This window comes from Sinohyriopsis cumingii, chromosome 15 (assembly GCF_028554795.1).
Source record: "Sinohyriopsis cumingii isolate HCF-2022 chromosome 15, ASM2855479v2, whole genome shotgun sequence".
NCBI lineage: Eukaryota > Metazoa > Mollusca > Bivalvia > Unionida > Unionidae > Sinohyriopsis > Sinohyriopsis cumingii.
This window is the reverse complement of record NC_142975.1, coordinates 104,966,283-104,986,194: the sequence shown is the minus strand read 5'-3', so window position 1 is coordinate 104,986,194 and position 19,912 is coordinate 104,966,283. Positions and strand designations below refer to the sequence as shown.

The window sequence follows — 19,912 nt, the reverse complement described above, 5'->3', positions numbered from 1 at the left end:
AAGCTGAAAATTATCTGCATTGAGTGACCATCTGGGAAACAAAAATCAGCATGAATTTTATAATCTTTTTCTGGATTTGAGGGTCATTATTAAACAGTGATGTCTGTGGTGATAGTAATAATAACTGAGTCTGTAAATGAGGCTTAAAGTCACAAGGTTGTGCTGGTATAATCTTATGTATTTATGTTTCATGTCAAGAAATCTTACAGACATTAAAACAATATTAGACAGTACCAATTTGGGATGCAGCCAACAATCTGAATATACCCACATGCTGAAAACAATGTACAATCTTGCTAGAATCAGGAGAGTTGTATTTACTTTGCCAGCTTCTGATGCAGGCACTAAAAAGAACAGTTTTTATTCTGAGAAGACTTCATGCTGACATTAGAGAAACCATGATCCATTAAAAGTACAACATCTCCTAAGTGTTATGATCAACAATGATGAATACTAACATAAGAAAAATTGTGCATTGTAAGAAGTGATTTCTTTTAAAATTAGCAAGTCAGTATAAAAAAAAACATTGCAATTTAATAATTAAAAGGCATGACCATTGTCCATTTTTTGCATGTGTTGTTTATGTTGTTTCTTTTTTTGTCTCAGTTTGGTAGTATGTGTTTGCTAACATTCATGTGTAACAACCCATATCCTTAATATTGCTTAATATTTTGGTTAGTATTGTGCCGAATATAGCATCCTCACGATGCAATCATTGCCAGATATATTTCAGTAACTTTGATGTAAGATTTAGTATTAAAGGAAAGTGTGACTGGTAACCAAATGGTCTGCAGTAACTTTGATGTAAGATTTATTATTAAAGGAAAGTGTGACTGGTAACCAAATGGTTTGAAGTTTGTATATAAGATTTAGTATTAAAGGAAAGTGTGACTGGTAATCAAATGGTCTACTGTACGACAGTTTTCTGTTCATCTTTACTTTAATGATTTGTTTGACACTTTATTATTCAGTTACATAGTTGATAAATTTGTGTGTGATTAAATGTATCTGCACTGGGGCTAACCAGTAAATTGGTAAAGCACTTGTTGATTGTAAAGCATATAAATAGGTTTGTTTTGTACAACATGTCCATTTTTGTTTCCTGAGGTATAAGGGGGCTTGGCAAGTCAGAGGCACATACAAATTTTTTGTATGCATGAATTGGGAACTTGAAGATGAAGCTATTGCAAGGGCACAGATCACCTTACGCCATAAAATGCCTTGTACTAAATTAGAATATTATCATAAATAAGCTTAATGCCTAGAAGATCAGCTTATAAGTCATGGAGGAAGTAAATTGCATGAGAATGAAATACAAAAATCTATAGGCATAAATGAGACAGCAAAGTTTGACAGTTGAATCGAGACATAACTGTCACTTCATTATAAAAGTGAATATGAAAATGATCACAAACAGTACTAACAGGGCAAACTAGATAAATTTAAACTTCTCAACTACCATATTACCATAAAGACCCATAATAAAAATAGCTTTGATGACTTTCATATTTGGAGCATTGTTAATAATTGCAATATGTTGCTTACAGTACCATCTCCAAATAAAGTTCACATATGCTACACATAATTACCTGAATGTGTCATAAGTGTATGACAGCACCTGCTAATAAAAATGCAGTTCATACTAGTTTTGCAGTGTGTTTACTTACAGCTCCATCTCCAAACAAAGTAAATAATTACAAAGAGAGTATGTACCTGAATGTGTCAGAGGTCCATGGCAGCACCTGCTAACACCAATACAATCACATACTAGTTTTGCTTTGTAAAATCCTGCCTCCTGCAAGTCCACAACATGGAGTAATACCACTGTTTTGAACCAGCCTTGACAGGGAGGCCCTGAAGAGAGACAAACAAAGACTCCAACAGGGCTGACTGTTGGTTCTCCACAAATATGACATGGCTAACTCCCAGCTTCATATACTTACATGTGAATGTTTTATACTTTCAGCTACAGTAAAATAATATATGTTTGACAGAGTTTACACCATAAATAAATATTATTAAAAGGATTATTGTTCATATTTCGCAGAAGCAAGTACACATGAAAGTCTTGGAATACCAGTTGCTGGAATAGCTGGAGGCATTGTTGGTGGATTTGTTGTCATATTGTGTGTGGTTATTGGCATATTCCTTTGGAGAAAATATCTACGTGCAAAACAAAATAAACACGGTAAGAAGAATTGTTATCGTCAGCAACAGAAAAAGTAAATCTAAACTCCACTTTAAATTCACATGTAAAGTATTGGAAGAAAATAAGCATGGACATGTGATGTCATTTTTTTATCGTCATTCCTGTTAACATTTAGCAGTTTATTTTAGCTGAGGCGTATGTTCAGCATTTCATTTTTTATTGACCTATATTATTATGTTAGGTGACCTATATTATTATGTTAGATGACCTATATTATTATGTTGAGTGACCTCTCATTTATATCATTATATTTCATATGTTCATAGCATTATCTGTATTACAAGTCTATGATTATAACTAAATAATAGAAAGAAAGTGAAAACATCATAATCAAAGCTTGTCATAGAACTCAAATATCAGTTAACAACTTACTGATAACTTACAAGCAAGACAGATAGCATGTACACACTAGAACTCTATCCTCAGTCATGGATAAATATCATGTACACACTAGAGCTCTATCCTCAGTCATGGATAAATATCATGTACACACTAGAGCTGTATCCTCAGTCATGGACAAATACCATGTACACACTAGTGCTCTATCCTCAGTCATGGACAAATACCATGTACACACCAGTGCTCTATCCTCAGTCATGGACAAATGCCACGTACACACTAGTGCTCTATACTCATCATGGACAAATGCCATGTACACACTAGTGCTCTATCCTCAGTCATGGACAAATGCCATGTACACACTAGTGCTCTATCCTCAGTCATGGACAAATGCCATGTACACACCAGTGCTCTATCCTCAGTCATGGACAAATATCATGTACACACTAGAGCTCTATCCTCGGTCATGGATAAATATCATGTACACACCAGCGCTCTATCCTCAGTCATGGATAAATATCATGTACACACCAGTGCTCTATCCTCAGTCATTGATAAATATCATGTACACACCAGTGCTCTATCCTCAGTCATTGATAAATATCATGTACACACTAGAGCTCTATCCTCAGTCATGGACAAAGGTCATGTACACACTAGTGCTCTATCCTCAGTCATTGATAAGTATCATGTACACACTACAGCTCTGTCCTCAGTCATGGACAAAGGTCATGTACACAATACAAATACATATTACACAATATATATATAACAGTCAAATGTACATAACACTCAAAAATATGTGCATATAGGGTCTATTACAAAATGCCAAGCCTTTCATAACGTTAAAAAATATAACATGTTTGGTCCCAAATCCAGACAGAAAGAGGCCTAGTGTATTTGTAATGGTCCAGTGGTACACATGTTCCTATGTAAATATGTTTATATTAGATTTTGTAATGGTCCAGTGGTACACATGTTCATGTGTATATATGTTTATATTTGATTTTGTAATGGTCCAGTGTTGCACATGTTCCTATGTAAATATGTTTATATTTGATTTTGTAATGGTCCAGTGTTGCACATGTTCCTATGTAAATATTTTTATATTTGATTTTTTAATGGTCCAGTGGTACAAATGTTCCAATGTAAATATGTTTATTGTTGATTTTTTAATGGTCCATTGGTACAAATGTTCCTATGTAAATATGTTTATTGTTGATTTTTTAATGGTCCAGTGTTGCACATGTTCCTATGTAAATATGTTTATAGTTGATTTTGTAATGGTCCAGTGGTAGTCATGTTCATATGTATATATGTTTATATTCCACTGTGTCCATCTCCTCTATCTTTTCTCTTTCAGTAACAACTTGCATGTAATAGTGTTTGGAGCTATGAAATTAACATTTATTTACATAAAATAGTCTCCATTGTCAAATTTAAGTGAGTTTGATTTTAATACAGTAAAGAAAATTGATATTAACAATTAATTTAACTTTTGAGTGGTGAAAGCTCAACTCATAATCTAATGTACACTGATACTAATACACACATAAGATACACAACAGAAGAAAGAGTTTTGCATTATGTCCTTGGATCTCTAAATCTAAAGATATTCACTCATTACATAGGATCACTTTGCAACTTTATCATAGATAAGAAAAAGGATATAATAATTTAATTTAGTTCGATTATACCTAAATGTTTTATTCATTTCAATTACAGACAATGGCATAAAGAGGGAACATGGTGAAAGGTTAGACTGGTGTTAATTTTACTAATATTTTATTCCTCAAATACAAATGCAGTAGAGTATTGGCTGATGGTCTTTCTTTAGAGATACTGCTACTATAAGTACGTTTTATTTTACCTTTACGTTATAATTTATGCAATAAACTATATAAATTACTTTTGGTACAATGTTGTGGATACAATTTGAAAATGTCATTTCTGCTCAGATATCATTTTCTCTAATTGAACCAAAATCAAAAGCTCAAAAATTGGTTCTTAAAAGTTGAATATCTTAAGTACACATGTAAGTATTTATGCCTTATATACTCACAGGGGATCTCCTACTAAGCAAATTAAACATTTAATAATGTATACAAAACATTGTGCTTTCTACTGGACAATTCATCTCCAGCAAAACCATAAGGTGCTCAGACCTCAACAGCCATATTAATTGGTGCAGATTATATTGTCACAGACAGACCATTCTAGATGTCACTGCATCTTCACATCTGCATCACTAATAATATACAAAAATTGCTGCAATGACAGAAAATCATTCACTAGTATTTAAGTAATCAGAACTTAAAATGTCACAATTCACTCTTACATAATTTCAAACAGCAGAATCTTAAGCCAAATGCTGTCTTTGCAAATGATTCTAATCGGCTATTTAAACATCCGTTTAAAAAATCCATTGCATTATTTAGAACCATTTCTCTACATCCACATAAACAATTTCAAATCAATGCTTCTGTGATAATTCACATGTTTAATCCCAATCAACCGCAAACAAAAAGGGGCATATGCCTTTACATATGGCTTTAGAATCAACTCATTTTTGACAACTGTTCAGCAGTCAAGGACACATAACAATTGCCCACCATTATGCTTAAGGAGATCTAGTGAGGGAAAGTTTGCATGTGTGTGTGTGTGTGTGTGTGTGGCGGTGTCTGTCATAAGGTTTTCTTTTGTAAACAAATGCACTAAAGTGTAAATTAAAATTATAAAGCAAAAAAATATATTGCTTAATATAATTCCCACATGAGAGATTACAAGATTTCTATCATGTCTGTCCTAACTGAAAATGTGCATCAGCTGATCTTGTGTCTCTTCTAGACAAAAAGAGGTTTCTCACTGACCTACATTTATTATAATGAGGACTGAATCCATGCTTAGCAAGCACAGTTTGCTCTTTTAAAGACATACTCTATGCCACAGCTAAATTATGTCCTACTGGTAACAGAATTGCCTTTTTAAAAAAACCTTCTTTCATGCAATAAATATTGTGAAGCATGAAGTGAGCTTCCAAGGAAGTATCTTCTTTTCTAGGGAATGCTTAATTCCTTGCAGTTTGACATGTTGAACAGCCTGAATTACATAATCAAAACATAAGGAACTAAATAAAAATATCACAAAGCTATCCAAATCAACACAACTACCTCAAGAAAATCAGTTTTGTTACATGCAAGGTGTATCACTCAAAACAAATCAAACACATGCATGTTCATTTATCATATATCCAAGGACAACAGCTATTGACATTTTAAAGGTTCTTCAACACATTACTTTTACTAAATAATTTTTAAAACTCACCTAATGACTACACATCACCAAAGTCTTAATTCCACTCTTCCACAAGGTTTCTGTTTCACATTTGTATTGCATGTTATTGAGACTTCATGGGCCAGATATTAGCACTTTGTGACATGTAATGCAAAGTGCAACAAAATACCTAATAGAAAGAGTTATTCATAGACCAAATACCTAATACAAAGAGTTATTCATAGACCCAAATATAATGCTTTTGATTAGCTATTAGTAAATAATTATAATTATTAATGATGGTTTAGTATTCTTGTTAATTTGTCATGGGCAGCCAATTCTAGGGAGCATATATATTTTGCTACTTTTTAGTGGTATAATTAAACGGAAAAGTTGAGCCTTTGCCAAGAGAACGGAATGGAAGAATAAAGATACCTACATGATTAGTTGTATTAGCTTGAATAGTCACTGGATTTCAAAATAAATAGAAATGCAAAGAAAAGCATGAATAGTATCCAAAAATGTTTTAAAAGTTAAGGGATAAAATTCATAAAGTTTCCTTGTGTAGTGATCCTAAGAGGATACTCAAAATCACATTGGGGTTCTCTATATCACATGCATAAAGCACACAATCAAGGACTGACCCATGTACACAACAAATATTTACATGTTGCAGTGAAAAAACATATTCAAATAAATAAAGATACTATCTGATGTAAATGATTAAATTTAGACCACACAGGGGATGGGACACAAATCTGATGTAAATGATTAAATTTAGACCACACAGGGGACAGGACACAAATTTGATGTAAATGATTAAATTTAGACCTCACAGGGGACAGGACACAAATCTGATATAAATGATTAAATTTAGACCACACAGGGGACAGGACACAAATCTGATATAAATGGTTAAATTTAGGCCACACGGGGGACAGGACACAAATCTGATACAAATGATTAAATTTAGACCACACAGGGGACAGGGCACAAATCTGATGTAAATGGTTAAATTTAGGCCACACAAGGGACAGGACACAGATTTGATGTAAATGGTTAAATTTAGACCTCACAGGGGACAGGACACAAATCTGATATAAATGGTTAAATTTAGACCACACAGGGGACAGGACACAAATCTGATGTAAATGGTTAAATTTAGACCACACAGGGGACAGGACACAAATCTGATGTAAATGGTTAAATTTAGGCCACACAAGGGACAGGACACAAATCTGATGTAAATGGTTAAATTTAGGCCACACAGGGGACAGGACACAAATCTGATGTAAATGGTTAAATTTAGACCACACAGGGGACAGGACACAAATCTGATGTAAATGGTTAAATTTAGGCCACACAGGGGACAGGACACAAATCTGATGTAAATGGTTAAATTTAGGCCACACAGGGGACAGGACACAAATCTGATACAAATGATTAAATTTAGACCACACAGGGGACAGGACACAAATCTGATGTAAATGGTTAAATTTAGGCCACACAGGGGACAGGGCACAAATCTGATACAAATGATTAAATTTAGACCACACAGGGGACAGGGCACAAATCTGATGTAAATGGTTAAATTTAGGCCACACAGGGGACAGGACAAACCAGTTGTAGAAATTACAAAATATCAATACGGTAAGAAAGTGATAACATTACAATCTGTAAAGGGGTATATTTATTTATTTATTTATTTGAAATCTTTCATAAAGCATATCCATACAATTCTGATTCAAATATATAACTTGTGGATTGCTTGTGTATTAAAGCACTTGCACCAAAACTGCTTAGTGTCATAAAATGTTCTTAGTCAAAGCTAAAAACATCTGTTTAATTTTATACATCAAAATACATTTGATTTATCAAGACACTCTTTTATTCCATATCAATCATGAGCAGAAGTCAAATAAAAGCCAATTCTGTCAAACAAGATGCAGCAAGTGGAAAAGTGTATGAAGGACTCCATTTCAGAGAAACTGAAGCAAGCCAATACCTAGAACTTAATGGTAAATTAACTTTTGTTTCTTACAATATATTTTATAAGTCTACAGTGTCATTTTAACTCGTATGTTTCGAATGATATTTTAATAAGATGGCTATATAAAGTTAATGATTATGTTATGTCCATATATTCTGTATGTACCAAATTTATTTTAGTGTGTATGCTTTCATTCTCATAGATACTAGAAATTAACCTGTGCCAAAGAATTCTAGTTCTTCACCCCTTATGTCACATGACCAATGCCTAGGTCGTGACAGTAAGAATTTTAATTTTAGGAAATATTCAGGGACCAAATTAATCTTTCATTGCTGGTAATGCTTGGGATCATTAACAATTTAATAATGGGTATAAAATGGAACATCTTATCTAACATGTACAAGATTAATTTTAAAATGGTGATTACTTGAAGTGATGACATAGGGTCTTGTACTTTATTAATTTAGTTAAATCAACAGTTAGAAGAAACCTGGGAAATGAAGACAAGAAATTGGATTAATTACTTGTGGGATAAATAATCCCATATGTGGTATTATGTTATTATTGTGCATTTGCTGTTAAAGCTCCCAAGTGGTTATTACTTCAACTTGAAGGGAAAAATCCCCTTGTAGCATGTTGGAAGGGAATAGAAACCCCAGATAGCATGTTGGAAGGGAATTTAAGGGGAAAAAAAACCTGATAGCATGTTGGAAGGGAATAGAAACCCCATATATCATGTTGGCAGGGAATAGAAACCCCAGGTAGCATGTTGGAAGGGAATAGAAACCCCAGGTAGCTTGTTGGAAGGGAATTTAAGGAGGAAAAAAAAACCTGATACAGTGGGACCCTGCTATAACACGGTAGTTGGGAGCCATAGACTCCGACCGTGTTATGAACCGAACCATGTTATGTGCAACCAAGTCAGTTAGCTGAAAAAAATGCACCCCCCCCCCCAAAAAAAATGGGGGGGTAATAAATGCGGGCAGTAAAAAAATACGTGCTTCGTCGGCACATTTGCTATCTTGAATTAATGCATATTAAATGAGAAATACACCTGTAGTGAAAAGACAGAAGACATCATATGATAGTTTACTTTATTTAGAGAACCATCAATTGGTACATATACGTGAATACTGTTTTAAGTGTTTATATATAAATGTCTAATGTATAGCATGATCAGAGTATCAACGCCATGTACTCACCTGCGAACCTCATCATCTACATTGAATCCACAATACAAGTGATTCCATCGAAAATATTCATTAATTTTGTAACAGGTCATATTGGTCTGAATTCAGAGGAAAGATATAGCACAATCACATAACGAATGACGAAGCACATTTACTTGAAGTACGTTTGAAGTTGGTAAAAGTTAGTTTGCGTTTTAAGCTGCCGTTGGCATAAACTTGTTCCCTACAAAAAGTAAACTTGCACAGCACAGTTAAAGTGTTCCAGTCACGTTGGAAAATGCAAAAATCCATCAGATTCCATCACTTTTATTTAAGTTTGGTACTGACTTCCTTTGAAGAAAACTTCTTTGCTGTTATTGAAAGAGTGTAGTCGGCTTTCTTTGATGAAGAGTGCATGCGCTTTTGAAGTCGCCACTAAAGAACAGCTTTGGAGAACCAAACGAATGCCCATTTCTTATTGTGGCGGCAACATCAAATAATTATATTGCATGATTGAGACTGGTATTTTTTCCATTTGCTGAGTACGTTTTCATAACAGTCGGTGCTTCAAAGGTAATCTGTTTCCTTTGAAATTTCAGCAAACTGTTTTATCTGGATACATTTTTAAAAGGAATTGGCCATCGTTTAGACTATTCTAGTTACTGTCCCTCCATGCCTTCTGAATAAGCCAATAAGAATTTTTTTTATATTTTTTTTTTACATTTGTGGTAGCAGCATGATGCTGCCTTCTACGCATGCATCTGAAAATTAACAAAGGGTCAACGGACGATAGAGACGCAGGTGTTCTGATGACATGGATTATTACAGAAAACATGAGTGTTCTGAAGGATTTAATTCTGAGTGAAAAGAAGAGGAATTTTACTTACCATCCACACACAAATACCAGTCTTTGTAAATATATTAATTACTAGCGAGTAGCCGAAAATCCGATGAAAGACAAATTATGAGAGAATGCCTCGTTCAGTTGATCTCCGTTACCAGAAATGTCAACAACAAAAAATCGGATATTTCACAACTTACAGAACTCATGTTAGATGTCAGGATAAGCGGATTATGATATAACAATGCACTGTATAGATGGTTTGTCAGTATAAACAAAGAATTTGTTTATGTAACAATAGATAAATTTCAGTGCACTTTATATCTAGTTTGTGGCTTCCTTTCATGGGGCCTCTGAATTTCTGCACTCTAATCCAATGGTTGTATATAAAAGTTTAAACAGCCAACAATGTCGCCAACAAATAAAAAAGCCACATGGTATGTTTTGCAGCCAATAAGGAAAAACAGTCCAAGTTTGCTACATTGGCGAAGACCTACACGATCCCAGAATAAACTTTTTATGCGTTTTTTTCTTCTTCTTACTTTTAAGAAGAAAGAAAAAGTACTTTTCGTGTACGAGAAAAATACTTTTTCGTGTACGAGAAAAATACATATAAAATTTCAGGAGCTAAGCCACGATCGTCTTGCATTTTTTATTCATACGCGATCTCTATCCCAAAATGATAAGCAACTTTTTACGGGTTTTTTTCGTACTTTTTAAGAATTTTTTTTGTGCACAAGAAATATACATATATATGAAATTTCGGGAGCCACGCCACGACCACCTTATATCCGAATTCGTGTTATAACGGAGCACGCTATAGCGGGGTCACTCTGTATCATGTTGGAAGGGAATAAAAACCCCATATATTATGTTGGAAGGGAATAGAAACCCCAGTTATCATGTTGGAAGAGAATAGAAACCCCATATATCATGTTGGAAGGGAATAGAAACCCCAGATAGCATGTTGGAAGGGAATAAAAACCCCAGATATCATGTTGGAAGGGAATTTAAGGGAGGAAAAACCCCTGATATGTTGGAAGGGAATAGAAACCCCATATATCATGTTGGAAGGGAATATAAACCCCAGATAGCATGTTGGAAGGGAATAGAAACCCCATATATCATGTTGGAAGGGAATAGAAACCCCAGATAGCATGTTGGAAGGGAATGTAAGGGGGAAAAAACCCATATATCATGTTGGAAGGGAATAGAAACCCCATATATCATGTTCAAAGGGAACAGAAACCCCAGGTAGTATGTTGGAAGGGAATAGAAACCCGAGGTAGCATGGTGGAAGGGAATTTAAGTGGAAAAAAAAACTGATATCATGTTGGAAGGGAATAGAAACCCCATATATTATGTTGGAAGGGAATAGAAACCCCAGATGGCATGTTGGAAGGGAAGAGAAACCCCAGATATCATGTTGGAAGGGAATAGAAACCCCAGATATTATGTTGGAAGGGAATAGAAGCCCTTTATATTACGGTGGAAGGGAATAGAAATGCCAGATATCATATTGGAAGGGAATAGAAACCATAGATGTCATGTTGGAATGGAATAGAAACTGCTGATATCATGTTGGAAGGGAATAGAAACCCCAGATACCATGTTGGAAGGGAATAGAAACTCCAGATATCATGTTCGAAGGGAATAGAAAGCCCATGTATCACGTTGGAAGGGAATAGAAACGCCAATATATGATACATAAACATGATGTGAATATGGAATAAATCATCATAAATCGATATTTCCATGTATTTATTAATTTTCTTCTACCTGTATTATTTACAAATTAAGAAATCAATATTCTAATTTGTATAGTATTTTATTTATTTTATGATGCTGTATCTTGCACTTTTCATTTTTCACCAGATATCGCATTGGAAGAGAACAGAAATGCCAATTTAAGGTACAGGTGCTTGATAAGAATATTGAATAAAATGTAATACAGTTGTATTTACAATGTTTTAATTTTAATCCACTAAGTGTATTACTGAATATATAAATCAAGTATTCAAATTAGAAATCAACAAATCAATTTTGTTTCATTTCATTTAATATTTTCCTAAAGCCAGTACATATACATAGGCCACTGGAATATAATCACTGACATTAGGAAGTAATCAGTTGCTAAACCATTTTTTAACAAAATGAAGTAAACTTTACATACAAAAAGACATTTGAGAAATTCTTTTTAACCGTTCATTTTCAGCAGTGTTAATATATCTAGTAATTATTCCAATTTCTAATTTAAGGCCTCCAGAAAATGATTCCTATGAAAAGTTGCAACCCTATGCAAATAATGACATGCAGATGTATAGCTCACTGAAGATTCCCAAAACATCCAAAGGTAACTTCATGAGAAATTTATTTTCATTTTCTTGAACTGTACTTACTCAGAAATTAAAATGAGTAGATCCAAATCATGTAAGATAGTTAATATTATTTATAGGCTTTTTGACCAATACAAGGAAATCCCTGTCAAGGGGTTACATTATTTGTCTCCACACAAGGTTCTGCTAAGGGGGGAATATAACCCTGTGACTGGGATTTCCTTGACTCAGTACAAACATCAACATAGATTATATTTCATACCCATTTCTTTTAAATTAAAGCAGCCATGCACATTTTCAACATAGTTCAAATCACAGTATTCATCAGGAACTATTTTTGCCACTCACTCTGTATAATGGTTGTCCGGTTTTGCACTCTTATCAAAGTCTGAATAAGAATCTAGGTGTATATACTGCTGTTAGAAAAAATGCAAGAAAAAAATCCAACTTATACTGGTTACATGTTACAAGTATAGCATCATGAGCATCTCAAGCCATGTGTGTTTATTTTGTAAGCAAGCACTAATATGATTATGTTAATGAGGGCAGAGGAGTGCCACGTTGACAAAAGTTTTATGTATGAGGAAATAGAAACATAAAATCACTTCATAATACTGTATTATCACATATAATTTATGGATGTCAGGTGAAAATAACAATAGGAAATTAATATCTTGTATACAGATAACTTTTAAATTTCTTCAGTTCAAATTCACACAAAAGTTATTTTGTAGGCAATGGTAATGTAAAATACACACCTAAGCCTAACGAAGTTGTAATGACTGTGAGGGGAGTTAAATGCATGATATTCTAGGATATATTTTGTCCTGGAAAATGGCATGTGTTGTTCTTACTGGTACTTTGATTCGCAACATGGAAATCTGCATGTGGAATAGTGTGTAGACTGATGAATGAATCACTCTGATTGGTAAGTGCAGGAATTTTCATTTGTTTACAATGTTTGATTGATCTGGGACTGGTTGGCAGTGTTTGACAAAGTTTGAAGAATTATATACTTTTAGCTACATTTAATGATGCTAACCTGAAAATTTACTACATTACAGATATGATAAAATTCAACATGATGTGTGTGATTTCTAGCAGAATACCCACTAATTAAACTTTATATATTTTGTATGGTGTATTATCAGAGGTGGAGAGACCTTAAGTTGCTTTATGATTTAATTTCTTTTTGTTATATATCTGGTCTTGTTTGTTGTTTGATTTTATAGCAACTCTGTCAGAGACAACATAGGAAAACGATGTTTTTTCATTTTAAAAGTAGTTCCTAGCTCATGGAGACCGTGACTGAGACGACCTGTCTGAGACAACCAGACAGAGATAAGAAATGTAAGGTTAGCAAAACAGCGAGAATGATTTCTCTGTCACATGGGTGAGTTCATGGAGTCCTATATAGTTGTCTCCAGTTGGCTTGGAATACATAGTGTTTGATTCGACATCATTTTGCTCATTTACAGTATTCAGTTATCGCGTGCAGGAGGTATTTTTGTCATGCTTTGTCAATCCGCCCAGTTGTCATTGCTCTATGCTTTCTGTTTCCCTTAAAAATTAAACATTTTACTAAAGTTGATCTCAATGCATTAGGTTTTGGGTTGATATATCAGCTTACATGGCAGTGTCTAAATTTATACACATCTGTTTCACTAAGTGTGTGTGTGGCAACTGTTTAAAGTTAACATGATTTTAATTGGAATATCAATAAACAGTGGATGTCACTCCAACACTGTCCACATTAGTCTGATGAATATATACTTCCAATACATATTATTAATGTGTATTCAGTCATGTAAGTGTAGAGTTATAAATGGTTATTGAGTTCAAAGAGATGTTTGCTTATATTCCACATTAGCATAGATGGCTGAAGTTTGCAATTCAGTCTTTCTGTAATCATTGAAAACTATATTTCTGAAGCTTATATTGTATTCATGAACTTCAAATTCATATTAAGTTCATTAATGGAATAAATATTTAGATTTGGTCAAGTAGACTAGACAGAAATTATTACATTAATTTACTTAGAGTCCATGTGTGTGTGTGTGTGTAATTTGGATTTTAACTTAGTTTTAATGGGTTTTTCAGTCATATCGCTACAATGTTGGCAGTGTGACAGTTTATAGTGATGTTTAGCACTGGGGCATCATGCCGCAGATATGTAGCATGATGTCCCACCCAGTCACATTATCCTGACACTTGGCCAACCAGTCCTAACACTAACCTCTTAATGCTAAGCGCCAAGCAAGGCAGCTGTGTGTACCATTTTTGTAAGTCTTTGGTATGACTCGGCCGGGGATCGAACCCACGACCTCCCGCATCCAAGGCGGATGCTCTAACCACTAGGCCACCAGAGTAGTTTACTTAGAGACAAGTTTGATATTAGCCTCATTTCTCTTTCAAACTAAAAAATGATGAAATGTATGTGCACAAATCTTGATAACATTTTTATCACTAGTTTATTTTGCTTAATGATATATATTATCAAAGCATATTTCATTCATGTGTAACACCTTGTATATATTCATTTTTGTTTGATATAAATTTTATCTTTTTAAAAATTATTTATTCAGATGCATGCAAAGATATTTATAGTCATTTATTAATATACTTTTTCTATTACTTACAGATTCTGATGAAAAATATGAAAATACATGGATAAAATGAAATGACACAACTAATGAGTACCATTAAAATTGAATGGAGAATTTCAGAAGCTATTGTCTCAAGTTTATAGCCTAATTAACATCATTGGAATATACATTTGAAGAAAGATATGAATTTGTTATTGCATGTATACAGGTATTGTTGAAAAAGAACATAATAGATTTTTATTGACAATGCTATTGCAATATTTGAGATCTTTTAAATTTTGTGTTTTTGCCACATTGTTCATATGTTGTTAAACCTTTTCTCACATGGATTATTGCAGAAGGAAAATATTTTTAAAATTTTTATTTTTAAAATCTTTTTTTGTAAATAGTAGCATTAAGATTACTCACATTTATTCACTTTTATAATTCTGACACATCATTACATTCCTAAAAAAACAGGATAATTGGCCTAATAAACAGATCACTGGTATAATAACCAGGTCATTGACATAATAACTAGAACCAGAAATAAAGTAAAACCAACAATATAATTAAAAGCCAGTGTGTTATTTATTTCTATAAAATACAAATAGAAAATTCAAAATACACAGTTTTGTCAACTAAATTTCCAGTTAATCCTAAATGTCCTGACACAAGTCCAAATTATAGAATGCTATGAATGAATTCCAATAGTTTCCAGTCCAAAATGTCTTTGAGCTATAAAAGTCCAAATTATAGAATGCTCTGAATGAATTCCAATAGTTTCCAGTCCAAAATGTATTTGAGCTATAAAAAGTCCAAATTATAGAATGCTCTGAATGAATTCCAATAGTTTCCAGTCCAAAATGTCTTTGAGCTATAAAAGTCCAAATTATAGAATGCTCTGAATGAATTCCAATAGTTTCCAGTCCAAAATGTCTTTGAGCTATAAAAATCCAAATTATAGAATGCTCTGAATGAATTCCAATAGCTTCCAAATTATAGAAAGCTCTGAATGAATTCCAATAGTTTCCAAATTATAGAATGTTCTGAATGAATTCCAATAGTTTCCAGTCCAAAATGTCTTTGAGCTATAAAAGTCCAAATTATAGAATGCTCTGAATGAATTCCAATAGTTTCCAGTCCAAAATGTCTTTGAGCTATAAAAATCCAAATTATAGAATGCTCTGAATGAATTCCAATAGTTTCCAAATTATAGAAAGCTCTGAATGAATTCCAGTAGTTTCCAAATTATAGAATGCTCTGAATGAATTCCAATAGTTTCCAGTCCAAAATGTCTTTGAGCTATAAAAGTCCAAATTATAGAATGCTCTGAATGAATTCCAATAGTTTCCAGTCCAAAATGTCTTTGAGCTATAAAAATCCAAATTATAGAATGCTCTGAATGAATTCCAATAGCTTCCAAATTATAGAAAGCTCTGAATGAATTCCAATAGTTTCCAAATTATAGAATGTTCTGAATAGATTCCAATAGTTTCCAGTCCAAAATGTCTTTGAGCTATAAAAGTCCAAATTATAGAATGCTCTGAATGAATTCCAATAGTTTCCAGTCCAATATGTCTTTGAGCTATAAAAATCCAAATTATAGAATGCTCTGAATGAATTCGAATAGTTTCCAGTCCAAAATGTCTTTGAGCTATAAAAAGTCCAAATTACAGAATGCTCTGAATGATTTCCAATAGTTTCCAGTCCAAAATGTCTTTGAGCTATAAAAAATCTAAAGTAATGCATTAATCCAAAGGTCAATGAGTGCTTTAGTAACTCAGTGAATAAATTAAATACATAAATAATTTCACTTTGATTATTTTTTATTTCAACAGCATAACTATAAAGTCTAGTCACAAACATTCCCTGAGACTGATCTAAAACAGGAATTTAATTATGTTTCTATCAGCTTCCTATTTATACACACTTGACCTAGGACATAAAATAAAGTGAAACATTAAAGAGAAAATTCCAGTTTAATTGTAAACATGATTGAACCTAGAATGTTCCAAATTCAAATGCTATGTAAACATTATATTTACAACTTACACTCATGGACAAAAGTGAGCTATGTAAACATACTGTTCGCATTATTTAAAATACAACTTAAAAAATAATGCATTGTCTAATATCAAGGAAGGACATCAAGGAAAGACAAGCATGGTCTAATATCAAGGAAGGATATGCATGGTCTGATATCAAGGAAGACATGCATGGTCCAATATCAAGGAAGGACATCAAGGCAAGACATGCATGATCTAATATCAAGGAAGGACATCAAGGAAGGACATGCATGGTCTAATATCAAGGAAGGACATCAAGGAAAGACATGCATTGTCTGATATCAAGGAAGGACATCAAGGAAAGACATGCATTGTCTGATATCAAGGAAGGACATCAAGGAAAGACATGCATGGTCTAATATCAAGGAAGGTCATCAAGGAAAGACATACATGGTCTAATATCAAGGAAAAACATCAAGGAAAGACATGCATTGTCTAATATCAAGGAAGGACATCAAGGAAAGACATGCATGGTCTAATATCAAGGAAGGACATCAAGGAAGGACATGCATGGTCTACTATCAAGGATGGATATCAAGGAAGGACATCAAGGAAAGACATGCATGGTCTAATATCAAAGAAGGACATGCACTAAGTTGAACTTTAAAGCCTAATGAAGGACGTACTATTTCAGATAAAAATACTCCTGTCATACCCTTTCCATCTTAGTTACAGATAAAATCATAATACAAAGAACTATAAAGCAAATAAACAGTTTTTAATCATTTATTAAAACTACACGATTTACTGACATACACAATCCAGTACAGATAATCCATTAAACAGTTGATCTTCAATAATATTGTCATACCAATGCATAGCTGTGTTACCTAGTGGATAGAAATTGAAATATTTTGCTGCTGTTGTATTAGATCTGAAAATTTTAAGATTTTATATATTATTTTTGTAATATTTTCTTTAAAATAAAAAGAGGTATTTTGTAATGTTGTAATAATACAATACTTATGAAATGTGTGTGTATATATATATATATATATATATATATATATATATATATATATATATATATATATATATATATATATATTCCAAGTTAGTGTGAGTGGATATGATATTGTTTCTAATCTACTAATATTGAAAAAGTATAATGTGGTTTGCAATGCATCACAGTGCGAGTTTTCTTGGCATTACTCATGTACTTGAACCAGGGTGGCAAAGTGGTCTGAGGCACTTGCCTTTACAGATCACAGATATTTTTACCTCTGTCTGCATGGGTCTGAGCCTCATCTCGGCCATTGTGGGTATTTAAGAAAGCTTGCCAGTAGCTTCACTTTGGTTGGTGGTTGGTTGTTCCCAGGTTCTTCCTTCACCAAACAATATTCTCTGCTATTTATCATATGCTGACAAAACGCACTCAACCAAATCAACCAAGCCTGTGCATGCTTCATTTCACAATCCTGATAAACCCATTGGGTGACATTACAATATGTACACTAGAATCAGGGCATGAAATCAGATAAAATGTTCCACAAAGCTGTCTACATTGATTCATCAAATTTCATTCACAAATAGTCAGGCCATGGCATGTACTGAAATAATGGCTGTCCTAGATTAAATTATAATTAATACCAGAAAGGGGATTATTTGGGTGATAGGGTTTGGAATTAGGGAATGGGATGTTTATTTAACATTAATTCTGAAAGGGCATCCAAATTATAAAAGCCTATCAGCACTGATGCATAGCATATCTACAGGTTCTAAAGCACTGCCAGGTGAAATTTCAGCGCATTGGTACCATGGTAAAAGACCCTTGACAGAAACTTTGTACCTGCTTTTAGCACATTGGTACCATGGTAAAAGACCCATGGCAGGTACTTGTAACTGCTTTTAGCACATTAGTACCATGGCAAAAGACCCTTGACAGATACTTTTTACCTGCTTTTAGCACATTAGTACCATGGCAAAAGACCCTTGACAGATACTTTGTACCTGCTTTTAGCACATTGGTACCATGTTAAAATACCCTTGACAGATACTTTGTACCTGCTTTTAGCACATTGGTACCATGTTAAAAGACCCATGACAGATAATTTGTCCCTGCTTTTAGCACATTGGTACCATGTTAAAAGACCCTTGACAGATACTTTGTACCTGCTTTTAGCACATTAGTACCATGGCAAAAGACCCTTGACAGATACTTTGTACCTACTTTTAGCACATTAGTACCATGGCAAAAGACCCTTGACAGATACTTTGTACCTACTTTTAGCACATTGGTACCATGTTAAAAGACCCTTGACAGATACTTTGTACCTGCTTTTAGCACATTGGTACCATGGCAAAAGACCCTTGACAGATACTTTGTACCTGCTTTTAGCACATTGGTACCATGTTAAAAGACCCTTGACAGATACTTTGTCCCTGCTTTTAGCACATTGGTACCATGTTAAAAGACCCTTGACAGATACTTTGTCCCTGCTTTTAGCACATTGGTACCATGGTAAAAGACCCTTGACAGATACTTTGTACCTGCCTTTAGCACATTGGTACCATGGCAAAAGACCCTTGACAGATACTTTGTACCTGCTTTTATTTTAGCACATTAGTGCCATGGCAAAAGACCCTTGACAGATACTTTGTCCTTGCTTTTAGCACATTGGTACCATGTTAAAAGACCCTTGACAGATACTTTGTTCCTGCTTTTAGCACATTGGTACCATGTTAAAAGACCCTTGACAGATACTTTGTTCCTGCTTTTAGCACATTAGTACCATGTTAAAAGACCCTTGACAGATACTTTGTCCTTGCTTTTAGCACATTGGTGCCATGTTAAAAGACCCTTGACAGATACTTTGTACCTGCTTTTAGCACATTAGTACCATGGCAAAAGACCCTTGACAGATACTTTGTACCTACTTTTAGCACATTAGTACCATGGCAAAAGAACCTTGACAGATACTTTGTACCTGCTTTTAGCACATTGGTACCATGTTAAAAGACCCGTGACAGATAATTTGTCCCTGCTTTTAGCACATTGGTACATTGTTAAAAGACCCTTGACAGATACTTTGTACCTGCTTTTAGCACATTAGTACCATGGCAAAAGACCCTTGACAGATACTTTGTACCTACTTTTAGCA

General features: G+C 33.8%; 2 protein-coding genes across 6 annotated transcripts in view; one reads left to right on the top strand and one right to left on the bottom strand.

Annotated features, from left to right (window-relative positions):
- Positions 1 to 17,755, top strand: part of LOC149782419 (protein turtle homolog B-like) — a 143,426-nt gene extending 125,671 nt beyond the window's left edge. For all 3 annotated transcript variants that reach the window (XM_089933806.1, XM_089933805.1, XM_089933807.1), the window contains 6 exons: positions 2,048 to 2,188; positions 4,274 to 4,304; positions 7,733 to 7,839; positions 11,697 to 11,733; positions 12,080 to 12,174; positions 14,799 to 17,755. In XM_089933806.1, the coding sequence (XP_089789932.1) occupies positions 2,048 to 2,188; positions 4,274 to 4,304; positions 7,733 to 7,839; positions 11,697 to 11,733; positions 12,080 to 12,174; positions 14,799 to 14,836 (449 nt within the window). In that variant the 3' untranslated portion in view covers positions 14,837 to 17,755. The remainder of the gene's footprint in view (positions 1 to 2,047; positions 2,189 to 4,273; positions 4,305 to 7,732; positions 7,840 to 11,696; positions 11,734 to 12,079; positions 12,175 to 14,798) is intronic.
- LOC149782417 (adhesion molecule nephrin-like) overlaps positions 1 to 19,912 on the bottom strand; it is a 506,160-nt gene that overhangs the window by 332,178 nt on the left and 154,070 nt on the right. The gene's annotated exons all lie outside the window — the stretch shown is intronic.